At 34.3% G+C, this 23,569-nt stretch overlaps 1 protein-coding gene across 6 annotated transcripts in view; it reads left to right on the top strand.

Annotated features, from left to right (window-relative positions):
• The first annotated feature begins 7,201 nt into the window (after window positions 1–7,201).
• The window catches only part of LOC127730911 (sorting nexin-13-like), a 79,375-nt gene continuing 63,007 nt past the window's right edge, over window positions 7,202–23,569 (top strand). For all 6 annotated transcript variants that reach the window (XR_007995365.1, XM_052239528.1, XM_052239530.1 and 3 more), the window contains exons 1-2: window positions 7,202–7,293; window positions 20,262–20,374. Coding sequence is in view for 5 of the 6 variants with exons in the window: in XM_052239528.1 (XP_052095488.1) it covers window positions 20,262–20,374 (113 nt within the window). In the remaining variant the exon portion in view is untranslated. The remainder of the gene's footprint in view (window positions 7,294–20,261; window positions 20,375–23,569) is intronic.

Here is a 23,569-nt window from a genome sequence, read left to right as displayed (position 1 = left end):
TTAATGTCTCTTCAGTGATGTTAGGGATCGAAACGGTATTTGAAAGGCCATATAATTTACCTCAATTTTGCCGGAAAGTAATCCCCAAAAAGTTGGTGGTTTTCCGTACCTAAAGAAGAAGAAGACAAAAAGTGTTTATTGTTTGAGCTTAATTTCTGTATCCTTTATTTTTTTTTTGGGGGGGAGGGGGGGTCATTTTTTATTATCTTTGAAGATATCGTTTATTCTCTAAAATTCTCGTGAAAGTAATTTTACTATTAATTTTATTTGTAATTATATGATTGTATTATTTTCTTTATTCTCTACATGGTTCTTTTCTGTATTACCTAATTGTTTTATTTTCCACAATTATTTTTTATACTTATGCAGGCATTCACTTTTTTATTTTTATGCTCATTTTTCTCATCTTTTTTTTCTCATTTTTTCTACCAAGATTCTCAATTCTGTAACCCCGATCCAGACCCTCACTGTAGCTATGTTTATGTTTATCCGTATTGTGCATGATGTAATTTGCATTTATGTGTAGTATCTTTGTCGGTTTTAAAAGTTCTGATGAGCTTATGATGAAGACATAATCTTTCAATCAGTTTAATTGAGGTCTGGAGCTGGCATGTCAGTAACTGCTAGTAGTCTGTTGTTATTATGTATTATTGTCATTTTGTTTATTTTCTTTTGTTTCCTATTCTGACATCGGACTCGGACTTCTCTTAAACTGAGTTTTACTGTGCGTACTGTTGTACGTTTGTTTTTTCTACAATGGCTAGAGGTATAGGGGGAGGGTTGAGATCTCAAAAAACATGTTTAACCCCGCCGCATTTTTGCGCCTGTCCCAAGTCAGGAGCCTCTGGCCTTTTTTAGTCTTGTATCATTTTAAATTTAGTTTCTTGTGTATAATTTGGAGTTTAGTATGACGTCCATTATCACTGAACTAGTATACATATTTGTTTAGGGGCCAGCTGAAGGACGCCTCCAGGTGCGGGAGTTTCTCGCTGCATTGAAGACCCATTGGTGGCCTTCGGCTGTTGTCTGCTCTATGGTCGGGTTGTTGTCTCTTTGACACATTCCCCATTTCCATTCTCAATTTTATTATGATGTACTGTTTTATATGTACCCACTCTAAATCGATTGTAGCAGGACCCCTTACTCACATAATAAATCTTAGTTTATGTACAGGGATATTTCCTAATATATTAAAATTTGCTAAAGTTGCTCCCATATCTAAAAGAGGGGATAAAACAGATCCAAACAATTTTCGACCCATTTCAATTTTACCCACTGTGTCCAAGTTATTTGAGAAAACTGTCTTAAACAACTATATTTATTTTTAACCACACACAAATTATTAATACAACAGCAATCTGGAATTGAGAGAAAAACATTCGTGTCATACAGCACTCATTAAAATAATTGATAAATGATTAGAAGAATTGGACAATTAAAATTTTACTGCTATTCCTTTTTTTACATTTTAAGAAGGCATTTGATACTGTAAATCACAATATCCTTTTGTCAAAACTAAAATTATACAAATGTGATGACCACTCTAATGGTTTTCATCATACCTCTCTCAGCATGCTCAGAGAATGCAAAAAGTTAAGTTAGGAACCACTGAATCGGAATATAAAACTGTAACTTTTGGAGTTCCTCCTTGTTTATATCAATTACTTACCATTAACTTTAGAATATACAGAATATGATCTATATGCTGATGATACAACTTTGCATTTGTCATCTAAATCTATTGTAAATTTAAACATATTGTAATGTTTTTTTTTGGTGGTTATGGTTACACATCAGGAGAATCTTGTATCAATGCATGTTTCACTCTGAAGGAAGCGTTGTGTGGATTTAGACGTTTGGCGGGAAAATTAGTGGCCGGGTCGAAAGTTATAGGGGTGACCGTAAGGGACTCTCTATGCTTCGTAAGGGTAATATATAGAGAACATCCCTATCAAGGAAATAGTGGTATCGACCACGAGTATATAAGAGAATGAGAAACGGCATTTGAGGCTGTCGGTTGGCTGTCGATATTCTTATTAAGAAGACCAGTGTACAAGAGTAAGCACGTTACATAGCTGTAAGTGATATAGTCGAGGACAACTTGTACTGGGGACAACTTGTACTGGGTACAAGTTGGTCTAACATAGGAAGTTGGCAGAGCAGACTGTCCCATACGGAGGACGAACTGCAACAACCCGCACTGTCTTATATATAGTGACAGATAGTCCCACTCGGAGGACAAGCTGTACCAGCCCAGACTGTCTGGTAGCAACATACTATACCAGCCCGCACTGTCTTGTATATAGTGACAGATAGTCCCACTTGGAGGACAGGCTGTTTAATATTATATTGGTGTATATATAATTGTTTTATTGTTCATCGTTACTTTGGATCGGCAAATAGCTAGTGTATATATTTTGGTTCATTGTGCATAAGATAGATAGTTATAGCTTTTAGTATTGCCGTATTGTTTGGACAACTTGGATCCAAGTATTTACTGGAACGGACGTTTTAGATATAAACGCCTGGTTACACGTTACATATTTGGTGGCTAGCGGTTGGGATTCAAATTGTCTATCAAATACTATTTGATTGATTGATCGTCATTAAATTTATTGTCAGTTGACATCAGTGTTTATTTTAAGGATTAAAGCGGATCAACCGTGAGGCATAGTTGTAGTTCACGGCTGAGTTGTAACACGAGTGTATTATTTAATAAAAGATTATAACACTATAATTGTTTTATTTGAATTACAATATACAGTAATAAATATGTCCAATATTGACGATCAGATTGCTGAAATAAGTAGACAAATACAGTCTCTTAGTGAAAGCACAATGCAACATGGACTTGGCTTTATATCTTCTACACCTAAAGATCAGGGTATACGTACAAAGGTTATTGCAAATAAAGATCATGATTCAGGCGTAGTGACGACAGGGCCGTCTCTATCAACACATAGTGGATTGGCCGTGGGTGATACACTGCCTTTGCCAGATAGGGATATCATAACAAATCCTCACTTGAATAATAGAAAATCCATTGGGCAAGACAAAAATCAAAATATTAATCCTAAGCAGGAATTAACCAAAAATCAAAGTACTGCTCATACTGTTTGCTCTGGTTCAAACGATGTTAAAATCAAACCATCAAAATATGATGGCAATACTCCTTGGATGGATTACTTATCACACTTTGAGATGTGTGCCCTAGTCAATATGTGGTCTGAACACCAGAAAGGTTTGTACTTGGCCGTGTCACTGATTGGACAGGCCCAAGCAGTCCTTGGCGATTTACCAAAGGAAAAGAGAAAAATATTTTCAGACCTAGTAAATGCACTGGAAGAACGCTTTGCTCCATCTAGTCAAACTGAACTATATCGTGTTCAATTCAAGGAATGTCGACAAAAAGCAAGCGAGACGTTGCCGGGGTTAGGTCAGTCAGTTCGAAGACTTTCTAATCTGGCCTACCCGACTGCCCCGTTAGAATTAAGGGACACGCTCGCCAAAGAACAATTTATAGATGCGTTAGAAGACTCAGAAATGAGACTCAGAATTAAACAGTCTCGTCCAAAAGGTCTTAACGATGCTATACGGTTGGCAGTTGAGCTTGAAGCTTACAACAAGGCTGGGAGTAGAACAATGAAAAATATGAGTCACTTACGACAGACTACGAGTGACGAACGGACAGAATCACCTTATAGTCCTGATACGGCTGTATCTATGGGACAAATGACGACGTGGATGCAGACGATTGAAAATAATTTACTGTCCTTAACAAAAGAGATTAAAGCATTTAAGTCCAAAAGAAAGTTCCAACTAAGGTGGAAGACCAATAACACTCAAAGCAACAGAAAAAGGGGTGGTCCTTGTTTCAGTTGTGGACAAATAGGACATTTTGCAAGAAATTGTCCCAATTTTAATCAGAAACAAAGTACGGAGGGAACACATAAGAACAATTTTAAAACGGACGGTACGGTTAATACACTGAAGTCTGAAGTTAAATCTTCAAACAATGACAAAGGCGCTGTTGTTGTTTCAGCATCAGAAGATGCAGGAATGTTTGTTGAGTTGAGCATTCAAGATGTACCGGTCAAGTTTGTGGTTGATACTGGAGCTACGCTTACTCTAGTTTCTACAAGAGTGTTTGATTTAATTCCTGACTTGTGTAGGCCACATCTGAGTAAAACTAGGTCACAGATTAAGTCCGTCTGTGACAAATATCTAAGCCTTCGAGGTAAAGGTAGTTTTAAAATGGATTTTGGTAAAGAGAAGTTTACTTCAGAGGCCGTTGTAACTGACCTACAAGTAGATGGTATTCTAGGTTTAGACTTTATGAAGAAAAATAAGTGTTTGATTGACGTGTCCGCTAACTTATTACACATCGATAACTTTAGGGTTCCTCTAAATTTTCAAGGTACCCAACGTAGAAATGCTGACGCATTAAGTAGTGCTCCAGGCAAACCACGTCGATTAACATCAGACAGTCAGTCAAACATGAGCAGTGATTGTTCTAAGAGGGAACATAGCCATGTCAAAATCGTAACTAGTCAGCTGCCTGACAATGGTAAAGACTTGACTTTAAATGAGTTACAATCGAATGACTCGGACCTTAAACTTGTTAAGCGGTGGATGACAGAGGGTCATAGGCCACAATACAATGAGGTATCCGGTAAGGGATTCTTTATAAGGTCATTATGGAGTCAGTTTGGTTGTTTAGAGGTCCACGGTGATGTAGTAGTTAGACGCCACGACGATCGGGAACGGAACATTGTGAAATTACAAGCGGTAATTCCAATGTCGGAACGCAAGCAAGTATTAGAATACTGCCATGACACAGAGTATGCTGGTCACTTAGGTACGCATAAGACTCTTGATAAAATACGCCAGTCTTTCTATTGGCCTGGTTTGCAATCTGAAGTGAGAGCATATGTCACTAGTTGCACTAGGTGCAACAGGAAAAAAACGCCCAATGAAAAGGAAGCGTGCCTCAATAAGATTAGAGGAGGACAATGGTCGTCACGAGAGTAAGAGACCAGCCTGGATGGCTGATTATGTAAATAAGTAAAATTCAGATTGTGTATAAATGTTGTTGAATTAAATTTTGTAATTTTAAATGTATCATGCGGGACGCATGTAGATTGAGGCGTGGGTTATGTAATGTTTTTTTTTGGTGGTTATGGTTACACATCAGGAGAATCTTGTATCAATGCATGTTTCACTCTGAAGGAAGCGTTGTGTGGATTTAGACGTTTGGCGGGAAAATTAGTGGCCGGGTCGAAAGTTATAGGGGTGACCGTAAGGGACTCTCTATGCTTCGTAAGGGTAATATATAGAGAACATCCCTATCAAGGAAATAGTGGTATCGACCACGAGTATATAAGAGAATGAGAAACGGCATTTGAGGCTGTCGGTTGGCTGTCGATATTCTTATTAAGAAGACCAGTGTACAAGAGTAAGCACGTTACATAGCTGTAAGTGATATAGTCGAGGACAACTTGTACTGGGGACAACTTGTACTGGGTACAAGTTGGTCTAACATAGGAAGTTGGCAGAGCAGACTGTCCCATACGGAGGACGAACTGCAACAACCCGCACTGTCTTATATATAGTGACAGATAGTCCCACTCGGAGGACAAGCTGTACCAGCCCAGACTGTCTGGTAGCAACATACTATACCAGCCCGCACTGTCTTGTATATAGTGACAGATAGTCCCACTTGGAGGACAGGCTGTTTAATATTATATTGGTGTATATATAATTGTTTTATTGTTCATCGTTACTTTGGATCGGCAAATAGCTAGTGTATATATTTTGGTTCATTGTGCATAAGATAGATAGTTATAGCTTTTAGTATTGCCGTATTGTTTGGACAACTTGGATCCAAGTATTTACTGGAACGGACGTTTTAGATATAAACGCCTGGTTACACGTTACAATATGTTAGAATAAAGACTTAGACAATGTTATTAAATGGTGTAAAGAAAATGATATGATGATAAACAACAAAAAATCAAAATGTATGCTTGTAGAATCAGACAGAAAACTAGAAAGCTGCAATGAATGTTTATGTGTTTTATCACAAGATAATATCGCTTTAGATAATGTTGAAGTTGAAAAACTTCTTGGAATCCATATTGATAAAAATCTTTCATGATCAAATCAAATTGATAAAATATGTGAAATTATTTCAAGCATAATATACCTGTTAAAAAGGTCGAAACGTTATTTACCATTAAAGGGTCTTATTTTTTTGTACAATAGCTATATATTACCCATTATTGACTACTGTTGTACAGTATGGGTCTTACCTCAAACTGTAATCTGGAAAGGATTCATAAGCTCCATAAAATGATGCAAGATTAGTTTCATCTGTTTCTTTTGATTTTCCATCAATTTTAATGTTTAAAAAGCTTGAATGGACGACTATATTTACGAGGATACAATATTTTCAAGCTGTCTTAATGTTTAAATGTATGAATGGTCTAACACCTGATTATCTATCTAATAAATTTACTGCTTGTACTCAGTGATCTTTATAATTATTTGCTCAGGTCGACAACACCAGGACTTCTTCATGTACCAAGACCTTAATTATTCTGACTTTTTTAAAAGAAAATCTAAACATGTATTCTGGTCTTATTGCCTGGAATAATTTGCCAAATAATATTAAATAAATAAATAATTAAGATACATTTAAAATTCAAATTTCAAACTATTTTATACTGTGCAGAATGAAGATACCTGAATGTAACTTGTATTTTTTCTTCTTCCGAGTATTGAATGCATATATGCTTATTCAATATTTAAGCTGCATTATATAACTGTATCATATGCAGTATTTTATTTTGTTTGTATTTTTTTTCTATTTGTATTAATAGTTTTTGAAGGCCACAGGGAAGATTAACATGTCATTGTTAAATGAGTTACCTTCGTTTATTTTTAAAAATAAATAGACCGTTTGAAATTGTCATCTGAATTTTTGTGTAAACTGTGAAGTTATGTTAAATGAAAGTAAATATTTAAATTTTAAGTAGTTTTATTAAGATTAGAATATAAAAATAAAAACCACTAGTAAAATTTTAAAGATATTATGAAATGTATTTTTAAAAAGATGTCTATCCGGAATTTTCCCGATCTGTATGTACCTTTTATTGATACTGGACTGCGATTGGTTCAAATTCGGGTCATCAAAGGTCAATCCAAAATGGAAGACGAAATGGGAAGATCCCAATATTCAATGTTTACTTCATTGAAATATCCATCTGTATTGTTTACCTTATCATAAAAACGGTATTTCTCACCATATTTATGATATTTGATATCTAACCTAACCCTGACAGTATTTTACCTTAACGCCAGTTTCTTAAAACCTCATTTTAGACCAGAGTAAGGGATACAGCTTATGTCAGTTATGACGTTATGTTAATCTGGTTATCATTAAAAATCGGGCTAGTTTTCGGTAGTTCAAAGAAATGAAAATAGATATTTTTTTACTGTTAAACAAGAATGAAATGAATCTTAAAACTCAAACGTGAAAGTGGTAACCGCCGAATAACATCAAATTGATCAATTAAACTGTTATTTTAAGGGCATACGATACAGTAGAGATCCCTCGTTGATTTTTTCTTGAAATTTTGGTAGAAGGTCAATTTCGATGTGTACTTTTGAAATATGCAAAGAAAAATATACCTTCATGACTTACTTTTTGAGATAATTTGGTTCGAAATTTGCATATTTGAAGGAAAAACCCTGAAATTTCATAAATAAGGACTTTTAATGAAAGTACCAATACTTTTGAACGAAAAGTCATAATTTAACCGGGTTTTTTGTAAAATGTTCCCTTGATCCATGGCATCGGCATGTTGTAACAAGTTAACGGTTGAAATAAATAATTATATCCTAAATTCTTTTAATACAGGTGAAATAAAGAAGTTGAAAATATTTTTGCGTCTACACAGAAGTGCAGAAAAAATTCTATCGTTGATTTTTTATTAAAATTTTGGCGGAGCGTTCTTCAATCAGAACTTGATCCATTGCAAAAGAAAAAACTGGGGTCCATGTGCTTGTTTTTTCAATAAAAGCAATAAACCTTAATTTTGCCAATAAGGCACCAAACTACGTTGGAATAAGTTTTATTCGCAACAACGTCGTGAAATCTTTCCGCCGTTCACTATACTACGTTGTCAATTTCAGTGGTAGAGCCAAGGTGTTTTTTTTTAAACCAATGATATTAATCATGAAAATTAATAAAGCTGGCTCCTCGTAAAATAGCATCATATTTGCCAAACCTTTATGAATTGTTACGAATCTTGGATAGAAAAAGTATTCTAGTAAATTACTTTTAGAAAAGAAATGTTCGGAAACAAAACAGATATATATAATAAAAAAATTAATTTGCATCTCTGTCCGACATTAGTCATACAATTCATGTAGAAAATTCAAAACACAGCTTGAACATAGTTTTAATTATTCAAATGGCCCCGACATGACAAAATGTGCAACAATTATAAAGTAAGGGGGATGATATAAAAATTAGGACATTTGGTATGATTGCAAAAGAGACAACTATCAACCATAGTTCAAATGATGAAGATAAACGATATTAAAGGTCACCCGTACGGCCTTCAACACAAAAAAAAAGAAAAAGAAAAAGCCACATCGTATAGTCAGCTTTAAAAAGCCCCGACATGAAAATGTGAAATAATTCAAACAAGAAAACTAAGGCCTACTCTATAGGAATTACATGAACACAAAATCATACCCACATTTAATCGGGTCAGCTTAGTCAATTACAGTGTAAAAACATTTCATACAGCAGTCGATATTAGAGCTTGAAATTTAATGATTCTGTATCAATAGATAAGTTACCTAAGCTTGTCTTCAGGGTATTTTTTTTTTATTACGGTACATATAATCATTGAATTACTTGTCTGTATTATACCTTCAATCTAGGAGTGAGTGCAACCACATTGTTTGTCCGTTCCAACAAATATTTTGTTTCTGATCTGAGAAACTACTTTACAAAAAGACTTCGTATTTGGTCAGTAACTTAACATCAATGAGTTGCAACTCTGGTCTGTCAAATACATAATTCCTGTGTGCTGATTTTTCTCTCTCAGTATGTACATAGAGGATATGCTTAGCACATCAACGGGTCTATAATACGGGGCTTATAACTGAGTCATTTTAACTGACAATTCTTCTTCATACACTTAATACATAAATTTCTTATGTTTTTTTTTGTGTAGTTGGGTTTCTCTCTCATCGACGTCTTATGTTTTTCATATCTCTTATTCATTTCCTATATGAAATAACAGACATACAAAATTAAGAATGTGGATTTGATTGTTTTCCCATTCGAAGTTAATATTGTTGGCTTCCTTATTAATGAATAAATATAACAATTCTCGTGATTTGGCCGATTTTCATTGCAGGTACTTTTTTTCAAATTCGCGCAATCGGGATTATGACGTCAGTGGATTTCCGCAAATGTGACTACATGTAAAACGACGTCGCGAAATGTAATTGTTCTTATTAGAAACATCGCGAAGTTAAAACGTTCTGATTAACAACGTCGCGAAAACAACACGAAAAGTTTTGAAAACGTTATTATCTGCCCCTGCTACTGTTTTGTATGCCCTTAAATGCTACACACATCAAATTGATCAATGTGAGATGTGTCCAATTATTCTTCTACTGCTACAATCCATGAACTGGTTATCCTGCCTTGACTTTTCAAATGCATACGGACACCTCCCACCCCCATAATGTTTGAATTCAGCTAAGCTATTGGTAGATAGATATAATGTACAAGTGTAAATATAAAAAAGATGTGGTATGATTGCCAATGAAACAACTCTCTACCAGAGACCAAATGATGTAGAAGATAACGGCTATAGGTAACCATACAGCCTTTAACAATGAGCAAAACCCATATCACATAATTAGCAATACAAGGCATTGAAATGGCAAATGTAAAACAATTTGAAAGAGAAAACTAAAGGCCTGATTTATGTACAAAACAATAAAGGAAAAACAAATATGATATACAGCAGCAAAAGTCAATCACTAAATTACAGGCTCCTGACTTGGAACAGGCAGATACATAATGTTAAACATGTTTGCTGGTGCTAAAGATATGTCTAGATTTATTTTGATGCCAATAGTATTTTACAATTTAGAATATACAAATGAACAAGCTAAATATTCCTCATAAAATACAATAAGAAAATGTCAAAATAATAAAATTATATAACTTTCACTTATTATTTTACCATTCTCATAGTTGTTGATGAGTGCATCTTTTTAACACAGATCAAAACCAAATTAAAAAAGCATTGTTTTTTCATACCTGCCAACTTCAAAATCTCCATGGGGTATTTTAAGCACAAGAGAATCTAATGCATACATGTACCTATACATGTCATTAGTATACATGTACTTATTAGAACATCTATTTTTTGAATGAGTATACATGTTTTTAAATGTTTTTTTTTTACTTCTCTGAATGCCTTTTTATACGGCCGCAAAAAAATTTTGCGGTCATATATTGGTATGACGTTGGCGTAGTCGTCGTCCGAAGACACATTGGTTTTCGCACAATAACTTTAGTTTAAGTGAATGGATCTCTATGAAATTTTACCATAAAGTTCAATACCACAAAAGGAAGGTTGGCATTGATTTTGGGGGTTATGGTACCAACAGTTAAGGAATTAGGGGCCAAAAACAAGCATTTTTGTAACTTCCAGACAATAACTTGTGTGTTAGTGTATGGATCTCTCTGACATTGTACCACAAGGTTCCATATCACAAAGGGAATGCTGGGATTGATTTTGGGGGTAATTGCCTCAAAATTTTAAGAATTAGGGGCCAAAAAAGGGGCAAAAAACAAGCATTTTTTCTAGTTTCATGACAATAACATGTGTGTAAGTGTATGGATCTTTCTGAAATTGTACTACAAGGTTCCATATCACAAAGGGAAAGCTGGAATTGAGTTTGGGGGTAATTGCCCAAAGCGTTGAGGAATAAGGGGCCAAAAAGGGGCCAAAAATAAGCATTTTTCTAGTTTCCAGACAATAACTTGTATTCAAGTGTATGGATCTCTCTGAAATTGTACTGCAAGGTACCATACCACAAAGGGAAGGCTGGGATTGATATTGGGGGTAATTGCCTCAAAAGTTTAGGAATTAGGGGCCAAAAAGGGGCAAAAAACAAGCATTTTTCTAGTTTCAGGACAATAACTTGTGTATAATTTTATGGATCTTTATGAAATTGTACTACAAGGTTCCATATCACAAAGGGAAAGCTGGATTTGAGTTTGGGGGTAACTGCCTTAAACGTTTAGGAATTTGGGCCCAAAAAGGGGCCAAAAAACAAGCACTTTTACAGCTTCCAGACAATAACTTGTGTTCAAGTGTATGGATCTCTCTGAAATTGTACTGCAAGCTACCATACCACAAAGGGAGGCTGGAATTGAGTTTGGGGGTGATGAATCATAACGGGGTTCAAAAAATTTGGGGGGGGGGGGGGGGGGTTTTCCCTTTTTTTTTCTTTAAAATTTTCCATTTTAAGTTGATTATTTTTTATTTATATATAAAAGCAAATAATAATGATAAGGTTTGTTTTCATCAAAAATTGAAATATTGGGGTTCTTTGATATGCTGAATCTAACCGTGTATTTAGATTCTTAATTTTTGGTCCGGTTTTCAAATTGGTCTAGGGGCATCGGTGGCTGAGTGGTCTAAGTAGTCACTACTGTTATAACTAGCCAGTCAACACTGAGGTTGTGAGTTCGAACCCCGCTTGTGTGGGTGCACTCGACTCCAATCTTAATTGACTAGGATTGTCAGTTTTCCTATCGAAGGTCAGTGGTTTTCTCCGGGTACTCCGGCTTCCTTCACCAATAAAAACTGGCTGCCACGAAATAGCCCAAAAGCGGTGCTTAAAAGTGGCATTAAAACACCAAAAATCAAATCAAATCAAATTGGTCTACATTAAGGTCCAAAGGGTCCAAAATTAAACATAGTTTGATTTTAACAAAAATTAAATTCTTGGGGTTATTTGATATGCTGAATCTAACTGTGTATGTATTTAGATTATGGATATTGGACCATAATAGGTAAATTAAAAAATTTTAAGTTCTTAGACCACATTCATTCTGTGTCAGAAACCTATGCTGTGTCATATATTTAATCACAATCCAAATTCAGAACTGTATCAAGCTTAAATGTTGTGTCCATACTTGCCCCAACTGTTCAGGGTTTGACCTCTGCGGTCGTATCAAGCTGCGCCCAGCAGAGCATTTTATTTAAAGTATTGTCTAAATAATTGAGTTTTATAAGGTTCAGGTCAACACCTCTCATGGGAGTAATAAAGCGAGAAAGTTGGCAGCTCTTTCTGTGTTGCTTTAAATTTAATTTGTTCTTATACATTGTATATACAGTAGTCAGAACAAACTAGGCTTCAATATTTTCTTCTTATTAGAAATTTAAGTAATGATGTATACTGCATACTAAAAAGGTGAACGACAATAGACAATAATTGTTTTGCATATTCAATTGTCATAGATATAAGAAGATGTGGTATGAGTGCCAATGAGACAACTCTCCATCCAAGTCAAAATACCTGTCAACCTCTGAAAACCTGCATTGAGCCTCTGAAAACCTGCATTGAGGATAAAAATGTCAGGCCATAATGCATGCAAACTTTTTTCTATTTAATTTTAGTATTTAGACGTGTTTTTTGTTATATTCTATAACAAATACCAGCTTCCTACAAATATTCACAATCGTGAAGTATTTGTCTGAAAATTTTTTATTTGAAATTTGAGTTTTTGGTTTAATTTAACTTCATTGTATTTGTAAATATTTATCATTTATTAAATATCAATATAATCAATGTCCTGCATCCAAAATCGGGTCAGTTGACAGGTATGAATTTTATCAAACCATTTAAAATATAAATCAAAGCAATTATATCCTCAAAAGACAAGAACTACATGTGAATAATCAGATATCTAGCAAACAATCTTTTCTTTCTTAAAAAGTCAAGACAAGTGAAAAAAACACAGTTATTGCACCTTTTAGAAGTGAACATATAGTTAATAACTTAATTCAGATCCTTAAGGAACAGTTAATACTGGCATTCATGATTGACATTTGAGACTATAATAAAGAGTAACTACTGACAAATGTTCAACACATGCAAAGGATATCTTACTGCTAATTCACCTATGATCATGATGATTATGGTCATTCGACATTGATTAGTTAACAATTAATAAATTACTGTACTGATTGGACAATTTAAGGTAATATTTCAAGTCAAACAAAATGAACATGACATTATAAAATGCCTTAAAAATTATAAAAGAATACACTAAATTATGGCTTGATTTGTTTAATGGTTTTGGATGCAGGAATGCTATAAGTAGATGAATAAATGACATAAGTAGGAAATAGAAGTTTATAAATACATGTGAATTACTTTGAGCTCATAAAGCTTAGAAAGTTTCATGAAAATTGCACTTGGAAGAATTTTTATTTGTTTTTGAATGACCAACATTTTTTTTTAATTTACTGGTCTAAAGTAGCCAAAAGATAATTTTGGATGAAAAGCTAAAGAAATCAAAAGTCTTGTTATAATGAAACACATTTGTTTGCACAACTAATGCCATAACTTGGTGTTTGGTGTTGTCCATCGTCATTAACTTTCCAAAAATCTTCTCCTCTTATCCAATTTCAACCAAACTAAGGCTGAATGAAAGGGTATCTAATATAAATATTGTGTTTTTAAAGGCAGTGCTTTAATGCCTTTCTAGTTGCCGGGTTAATCCTTCCTTCCGCGATATCCAACTTATCTACGTGGGGGGTCATTAGACTCCAAGTAGATCCGGAAATGTTGAATTCTCTCCTCTTCTTATTGCGATATAAAATGTTTTTTGTTTCATTTCATTTACATTGGGAAATAGAGAAACGATCATTGTGTTTTGTTAGTTTTAAAAACTTTTGATATATTAGTATTTTGCATTATAAGCAGTCAACCGATTGACAAACTAGAATTATTTGAATTCCGTGTGGAAAGAGCTCGGGTTAATTTCGAGTGTTATCTGCAATCTAGATGTTTATAAATCATTTCAGTCGTTGATATAATAATTAAAGGTCGACTGAACATGAATTATATTATACAATTTAAAGCGCATTTCTGTTTATGCACGTGAACCCGTCTAACGTTATTTTCGCAGTTATATAACGTAGCAAATTATCGTTCCTGAATAGGTGGCGCCGTGGTAGCGGATCCTGTTCCTCTTCTTCCGGTTTCTGCACTGTGCAACTATTTCAGTTATATTTTTAATTAACGATGCCAAGTACTTGTTGTTGTGTACCTGGATGTCATTTAAGAGGAGGACATGCATTTCCAAATGACTTAAAAAGAAGGAAAAGTTGGATCAACGCCATGGCCCATACGCAGATTGGACGAGAACACGATGATATCGTGGAGTCCATCTCAATCAGCTGGCACGTTTTACTGAAAAAGACTACGTGTAGGAAACTATTCATGGTAAAACTCTATTTTCTTTGTGAAATATATAGTTATATATGTAATCGCCATGCGAATAAACCAAAGTCTGTTTACAACCGCAATTATCGTTTTAGAATAAAAGGGGGTGGGTAATTCAAGACGTCATAATTTTTTGGATTACGATTCAATGTGATCTGTTTGAGATTTTTTGGTGATTGCTACAATTATAATGATTTCTTACAAGAGGTATATCATACTGAGAATTATTTTAGCAGTAATTATGCTAATGTAGTAATGACAGAAATGCATAAGCTATGCCTCATAGACTTTCTTGAAAAATATCAATGACAATGTTAACAGGAACAAAACAATGACATGCTCTCATCTATATTATAGTTATTTAGGTACAAACAATGTACGTTTGTTGCATAAGTCTCTCATTGTTTGTCCTTTGGATTTACATAACATACATTGAATCAGGCAAACATAGTTTTATCCAGATTGTAATGAATAAATCTAGTTAATATTTCGCCAGGTAGTACAAAGTATACATTGCTAATGGAAGTTCATTTAATTATAAAAAAACTAATGTTTTATAACCTTTTTCAGGGCGCAAACCCACCATACAGAGACTTAAGTCTACTGCAATTCCCAGCCTATTTTCCTGGACCAAGCAAGAGACTGAATCGTCCGCAAAAAGAAAAATCAGGGCAGTTTCCTGTGAAAACAAAAGAACTAAACTTGATGAATATTGTAGTAGAAATCTAGAGGAAAGTTTTGATTGTAAAGTTGGTTTTCCTGAAGAAGTCATTCATACTGCAAAAAGGATTTATGACTGTCCACCACCAACTGCCGAGCTAATGTTGAGCTTCACAGATGGAATTACGCAAACACCATCAATGCCTATGTTTTCAGCAGAGAATTTTGAAATGAAGACACGTGACACAGCCATGCATTTTTATACCGGTTTAGAGTTGTATACTAAATTTTTATTTGTTTTGACCACACTTGGTCCAGCAGCACATTGTTTGAGATACATATATTTTCAAATTGATAGGGTGTCAGTTGAAAATCAGTTTTTTTATGACTTTGATGAAATTGAGGCATCATACAACCAACTTTGAACTGTCTAGATTCTAGATTGAATCTAGTGTTAAGAATATTGTGTATACATGGATTGTTTTTATGTCTAAACAGTGGTGTGAGGCTAACACTTGGCCATCTAGTGGTTTAGTCAGGTATTTTTCACCATCCAACTTCAAATTAAAATTTCCTACGACTTGGATTATTATTGACAGCACAGAATATCCCGTGATAAAACCTAAAGCTCCTAGAGCTCAGGCAACCTTTTCATCAAATAAAAACAGAAACACTGAAAATTCTTGAATGTTCGACACCTGGTGGTTTAGTCAACTATGTCTCTATGTCACATAGAGCGAATTATTAGACTTGGCAAAACATACAAAATTCTAATAAATCCTATGAATGGAACTGAAACAAAACTTTCATCTGAAATAACATTTAGTTGTTTTATGTTGTGTAATTTTAGAACTTGTATTGTGCCAAAGGATGCATAAATAAAAGTGACGCAATGAATTTTGTTCTGATATATATATATTTACAATTACATGCACATGTAAATTGTAATGCATATAAAAATAAGGAGATGTGGTATGATATTCAGTGAGTTTATCAAACTAAAGTGCATAAGAAATGGGTTTAAGCAGTTACAGGTGTTACTGTCACCGTACAATCTCCAACAATGAGAAAAACTCGTACCCTGTAAAAAATTTCAGAGATCTTACAACTAAGTTTTGTTGTCTCACCTTGACTTTGGTGATTTTTTTATATCTGTTAATGTAAATATAAAAAAGAAGATGTGGTATGATTGCCAATGAGACAACTCTCCACACATGCACAAGAGACCAAATGACACAGAAATAAACAGCTATAGGTCACAGTACGGCCTTCAACAATGAGCAAAGCCCATACCGCACAGTCAGCTATAAAAGGCCCAGAAATGACAATGTAAAACAATTCAAACAAGAAAACTAACAGCCTATTTTATGTAAAAAAATGAACAAATATAACAAATATGCAACACATAAACAAACGACAACCACTGAATTACACTTTTATAGGCTCCTGACTTGGGACAGGCACATACATGTACATACAGAATGTGGCGGGCTTAAACATGTTAGCGGGATCCCAACCCTCCCCCTAACCTGGGACAGTGGTGTAACAGTTCAATATAAGAAAGAACTATCAAAATCAGTTGAAAGAGGCTAAACTCATCAGATGGATAAATACAAATACAAGTGGACGTGGTCAGGTAGTTGTACATCCAAACAACAAAAAGACACTAAGTACAAATCTGAGAGTACTCGCAGTTACTGACAGCTAGTTCAAAGCCACTAACAACTGATAAAAAAATCTTGCATCTAAGACTAAATTATCAATCCGTAAGCTCCCTTTAGAATTTTATAATTTTAGATTTTACATTTCTGAGTTATGGGGTTTTATTCATTAAAAAAGGGGGGATTTTCCAGTTTTTGGACAACAACTCAAAAATGCTTTAAGCAGTTCACATGAAACTTTGGTGAATTATTTATAGCTATTGATGTAATCTCCCTATTGATTTTCATAAATTTCAAATATGACATTGAGAAGAAATTGAACTTTATTTGTTTATAGTCTGGCAACAGATTTATTAAGTATTGCACAACAGCATAGTGTATTGCACAACAGCAAGAAATCTTTAATTGAATATAAATTCAATTCATATAACCGATTTCAAGTTCATTGACTACATTTATTCAGAAACTATAATATGTCAAATATTTAATTACAATCCAAATTCAGACCTGTATCAAGCTTGAATATTGTGTCCATTTTTGCCCCAGCTGTTCAGGGTAGTACCTCTGCGGGTGTATCCAGCTGCGCTCAGCGAATCAGTTTATTTCTTAATTAAGAACTCCTTTTTATACGACCGCAAAAAAATTTTTGTGGTCGTATATTGGTATGACGTTAGCGTTGTCGTCGTCGTACGGCGTCGTCGTCCGAAGACACATTAGTTTTCGCACTCTAACTTTAGTTTAAGTGAATGGATCTCAATGAAATTTTAAAATAAGGTTCAATACTACAAAAGGAAAGTGGGGATTGATTTTGGGGGTTATGGTACCAACAGTTAAGGAATTAGGGGCCAAAAACAAGCATTTTCTAGTTTCATGACAATAACTTGTGTGCAAGTCTATGGATCTCTCTGACATTGTATCACAAGGTTCCATATCACAAAGGGAATGCTGGGATTGAATTTGGGGGTAATTGCCTCCAAATTTTAGGAATTAGGGGCCAAAAAGGGGAAAAAAACAAGCATTTTTCTAGTTTCATGGCAATAACTTGTGTGTAAGTGTATGGATCTTTATGAAATTGTACTACAAGGTTCCATATCACAAAGGGAAAGCTGGAATTGAGTTTTGGGGTAATTGCCCCAAAAGTTTAGGAATAAGGGGCCAAAAATAAGCATTTTTCTAGTTTCCAGACAATAACTTGTGTTCAGGTGTATGGATCTCTCTGAAATTGTACTGCAAGGTACCATACCACAAAGGGAATGCTGGGATTGATTTTGGGGGTAATTGCCTCCAAATTTTAGGAATTAGGGGCAAAAAACAATCATTTTTCTAGTTTCATGACAATAACTTGTATGTAAGTCTATGGATCTCTCTGACATTGTATCACATGGTTCCATATCACAAAGGGAATGCTGGGATTGATTTTGGGGGTAATTGCCTCCAAATTTTAGGAATTAGGGGCCAAAAAGGGGCAAAAAACAAGCATTTTTCTAGTTTCATGGCAATAACTTGTGTGTAAGTGTATGGATCTTTATGAAATTGCACTACAAGGTTCCATATCACAAAGGGAAAGCTGGGTTTGAGTTTTGGGGTAATTGCCCTAAACGTTTAGGAATTTGGGACCAAAAAGGGGCCAAAAAACAAGCATTTTTCTAGTTTCCAGACAATAACATGTGTTCAAGTGTATGGATCTCTCTGAAATTGTACTGCAAGGTACCATACCACAAAGGGAAGGCTGGGATTGAGTTTTGGGGTGATGAATCATAAGGGGGTTCAAAAAATTTGGGGGAGGGGATTCTTTTTCCTTTTTTTTCTTTAAAATTTTCCATTTTAAATTGGTTACTTCTGATTTATATATAAAAGCAAATAATAATGATATGGTTTGAATAGGTAAATTAAATTTTTTTAAGTATCTTAGACCACTTTCATTCTGTGTCAGAAACCTATGCTGTGTCAAATATTTAATTACAATCCAAATTCAGTGCTGAATCAAGCTTGAATGTTGTGTTCATACTTGCCCCAACTGTTCAGGGTTCGAACTCTGCGGTCGTATCAAGCTGCGCCCCAGCGGAGCATTTTATTTCATTCATAAATTACTTTATGCTTGGAAATATAATTTTGCTTGGAGTTGAAAGAGTTGACATGTTGCAATGTACATTTACTCTACATAGTTCTATGGTACCAAATCAAAAGTTTATATAAAGAAAGAAGTCAAAGGTTTCCCATCATAGTTTAGTTACATACATTTTTTTTGTACCTGAGGTCGTTGAATATAGATCATTATATAAATAAGGAGATGTGTTATGATTGCCAATGAAAAAACTAAGGATTTTCTTATCCAAGGAATAGATTACCTTAGCCGTATTTGGCACAACTTTTTGGTATTTTGGGTCCTCAATGCTCTTCAACTTTGTACTTGTTTGGCTTTGTTACTATTTTGATCTGAACGTCACTGATGAGTCTTATGTAGACGAAACACACGTCTGGCGTATTGAATTATAATCCTGGTACCTTTGATAACTAATTTGACTATAAACATAGATAAAAAAGGTACAAACTGGACATAATGCACTAGTTCATAAACAAGTGAGAACAATCGCCTTCATATAGTGCTCAGAATATGACATTCATAAAACTTATTCAATATCATTAGAGAACTCTAAATCTTAAATACTGAAAACCACCTCTGATAAGTACACTGTACTATGCAAGATAATGATATAACTGGACTTAAAATACACACAACCTGTAATTAACTGCCTTTACAGCGCTTTCGTGCTTTGATTTTTTTATTCCAGTCAGTCAACAAACATGGTAGCAATGGGTAAAAATAGAACATATGGCCAAAATTATTATTTGTCTTATACATGTATCTTGAAAACCATAAAACATGTGAATAGTGAAATCTGACAGGACAAAAATGCTCAGAAAGTCAAGATCTTCATACTTTTTTTTTCACCAAAATTTCATGGGTGCGTCTAAACACTGCTAAGGACTCCTTAGCGCACTAAGGACTTTTGATATGCCACTAAGAACCAGAAGGGGTGCTGTTACATGTAAACATTTTTCATATTATTGTAGAAATTTATACTTAATGCATAAATTCCAATTTTTTTTAGAAAAAGAATCACATATAAATGAGTAACTGAACAATGTTTAGGCAAGTGCAGGTTTTTCTTTAATATTGTAGAAAAAATCAGTGAACCGTGTCTAACATGTATGTACATGATATACATTTATGATGGCTTTCAGTCTAATTAAAGAAATTTGTCAGAGATATGATAAAATAATTGTATTAGTCAACAGGAAGGATTCATTCATATAATCAATGCTTCAATATATCAATCATATTGGTAAAATTTTAGTCTAAATTCTTTGTTTTAGATGTTATCTAATATAGACTGGAAGTGGCCTACACTAGGTGTGTTCCTGTTTCTAGTCTCTTTTGGTAATTTTGGTCTGTTATTGATTGTGTACTTCATGTGTATACTGGTGGGGTAAGTTATTTTATTTATTATATTATAGAAGTAGAAACAAGTTAATTTTATGTGTAATACTTTGATAACAATCGTTCTGTATCAATCATTCATGATGATATCAATATCAGTCATGGTTGCAAAGGCTTTATCATACCCCTAATCATCATCTCACTGCCTGAGATCACAAAAAATCACCTATTTGAGGTATATAATAAAGTGATTTAATTAATGCAGTGCTATTGCATGTTTTGATTTTGTAAAAGAATACAACAAAATGTAAAACCTAACTGTTGTTTTATAGGCAACAACTTCTTCACACTCAAACACCACTTCTTCATTGAATGCATTATGGTATCTTGAACTTGAATATGCATTCCATCTGTTATCATGTCCACATCAGCTTAGCATTCCTTTGTCAAGTTTACATACATCTGTCATGGTAATTCCCTAGGATAGTTTGGTTTTAGTTGCAATTCTTTTATGGTCCTTTGTGAGACAGCAAATTTATAGGAATACTTCACCAGTTTTGTATGTTATAATGAATTGATAGCGACTGCAAATGTTCCTTCAGATACATATGTACAGATTATAATTGATAATCTAGAGGACTGCTTCTATGAACACTAAGTATAAAAATAAGAAGATGTGGTATGATTGCCAATGAGACAACTCTCCAAAAGAGACCAAATGACATAGAAATTAACAACTAGAGGTCACTGTATGGCTTTCAACAATGAGCAAAACCCATACTGCATAGTAAGCTATAAAAGGCCACGAAATGACAAATGTAAAACAATTCAAATGAGAGAAGTAAGTCTGTCTTGGTCTTTCTGATAGATCTTTTGATTTGTAGTTACATTTACATGTGATGGTAAGTGAAGAGGACTACCTACGTGGACACTTGGGTCTGTCTTGATCTTTCTGTGAGATCTATTGATTCTAGTTACATGAGATAAAATTGAGAATGGAAATGGGGAATGTGTCAAAGAGACAACAACCCGACCATAGAGCAGACAACAGCAGAAGGCCACCAATGGGTCTTCAATGCAGCGAGAAACTCCGGCACCCCGAGGCGTCCTTCAGCTGGCCCCTAAACAAATATGTATACTAGTTCATTGATAATGGACGTCATACTAAACTCCCAAATTATACACAAGAAACTAAAATTAAAAATGATACAAGACTAACAAAGGCCGGAAGCTCCTGACTTGGGACAGGTGCAAAAATGCGGCGGGGTTAAACATGTTTATTGAGATCTTAACCCTCCCCCTATACCTCTAGCCAATGTAGAAAAAACAAACGCACAACAGTACGCACAGTAAAACTCAGTTTAAGAGAAGTCCGAGTACGATGTCAGAATAGGAAACAAAAGAAAATAAACAAAATGACAATAATACATAAATAACAACAGACTACTAGCAGTTACTGACATGCCAGCTCCAGACCTCAATTAAACTGATTGAAAGACTATGTCTTCATCATATGAATATCAGGCACAATCCCTCCTGTTAGGGTTTTAGTATTATACCATCATAAAATATATGAGAAGAATATAACCCGTGTCATGCCAACAACTGGTTTTAGAATAAATATGTTTAATTCCGATGCAAAGACCCTATAAGTGAATCAATATTAAAGCCAAAATATGCAATCTTTAATGACCTGACAATAGTATCGTAACTATATCCCTTCTTAATAAGTCTATTTAAAGGTTTTGTTAGCTTTTGAGGTGAATACTGACATTTTTGTGCTTTGTAAAGAATATTACCATAAAAGATTGGATGTGAAATACCCGCAAGTATAAGATGTCTGCATGTTGAGTTATATTTACGAAAAGATGTCCTTATACCGGTGATAAAATTTAGTAAATGTTTTGACTAGTTTATGATATCGAAAACCCTGGTGTAATAATTTTTCAGTAATACATAAGTTTCTCTCGCTAAAATCTAATATGTTGTTACATACACGAGCGAATCGTACAAGTTGAGATATATAAACACCATAAGATGGTGACAAGGGAACGTCACCATCTAAAAATGGATAATTAACGATAGGAAATGAAAAATCACCTCTTATATCATAAATTTTTGTATTAAGCTTCCCGTTAATGATATAGATATCAAGATCGAGGAAAGGACAGTGGTCATTGTTAGTATGTCCAGATATAGAGATCATGCCTGCTTATACTACCGGTATATTTTTACCAGTATTTTATATATTCTAGCAAATTTGATTTGTTCAGAATGAGTCACATGTTAAACTAACAGGCTATTATTTGAACTTGGAATTATTTTTAATTATGGAATTTGCATAATTTCTTGTACTAGGAAATTTTTAATAAATTCCATGTTTATTCTGTACTTGAATGTTTTGTGCTGCGCACAACACTTTCTATTACAAAGAAGATAGTACATTTTCAGTAGAATGTACTGTGCCGCGCACAACACTATCTATACAAATACATTTTATGGAAAGTGTTATGAACTGCTCAAAACATTATAATACCAAATAAACATGGAATTTATTAAAAATTTCAAGCACAAGAAATTATGCAAATTCCATAATTAAAAATAATTCCAAGTTCAAATAATAGCCTGTTAACTGTTTAAAATATCTAATAATTGAAATATAAAATCCTCAATCCAATGTGACACAATCATAACAACCAATCAGATGAATTTCAGCTCTATTTCAGACGCATTGAAAATAATAATATAACAATTGTAGCATTTGTATGAGGTCTTCAGTTGATATACTTCTTTCAGGTCGATATATCCTCATATGGACCTCATACAAAGGCTATAATTGTATAATGTCAGCTGCGGTAGTTGTGGATAACAACAAATGATCTTGTGCAATAGCCACAGCAAATTATAAGTGTCTAAAATCCAAAGAGAAAAGAAATACATTTATGTGGATGAATTTTTATACGACTGCAAAAAAATTTTTGTGGTCGTATATTGGTATGACGTTGGCGTCGTCGTCGTCATCCGAAGACACATTAGTTTTCGCAATCTAACTTTAGTTTAAGTAAATGGATCTCAATGAAATTTTACCATAAGGTTCAATACCACAAAAGGAAGGTGGGGATTGATTTTGGGGGTTATGGTACCCACAGTTAAGGAATTAGGGGCCAAAAAGGGGCCAAAATTAAGCATTTTTGTAGCTTCCAGACATAACTTGTGTGTAAGTGTATGGATCTCTCTGACATTG

This window comes from Mytilus californianus, unplaced genomic scaffold, assembly GCF_021869535.1.
Source record: "Mytilus californianus isolate M0D057914Y unplaced genomic scaffold, xbMytCali1.0.p SCAF_2, whole genome shotgun sequence".
In the NCBI taxonomy this organism is placed as follows: domain Eukaryota; kingdom Metazoa; phylum Mollusca; class Bivalvia; order Mytilida; family Mytilidae; genus Mytilus; species Mytilus californianus.
The sequence above is the reverse complement of the archived record's forward strand: the minus strand, read 5'-3'. Positions and strand labels throughout refer to the sequence as shown.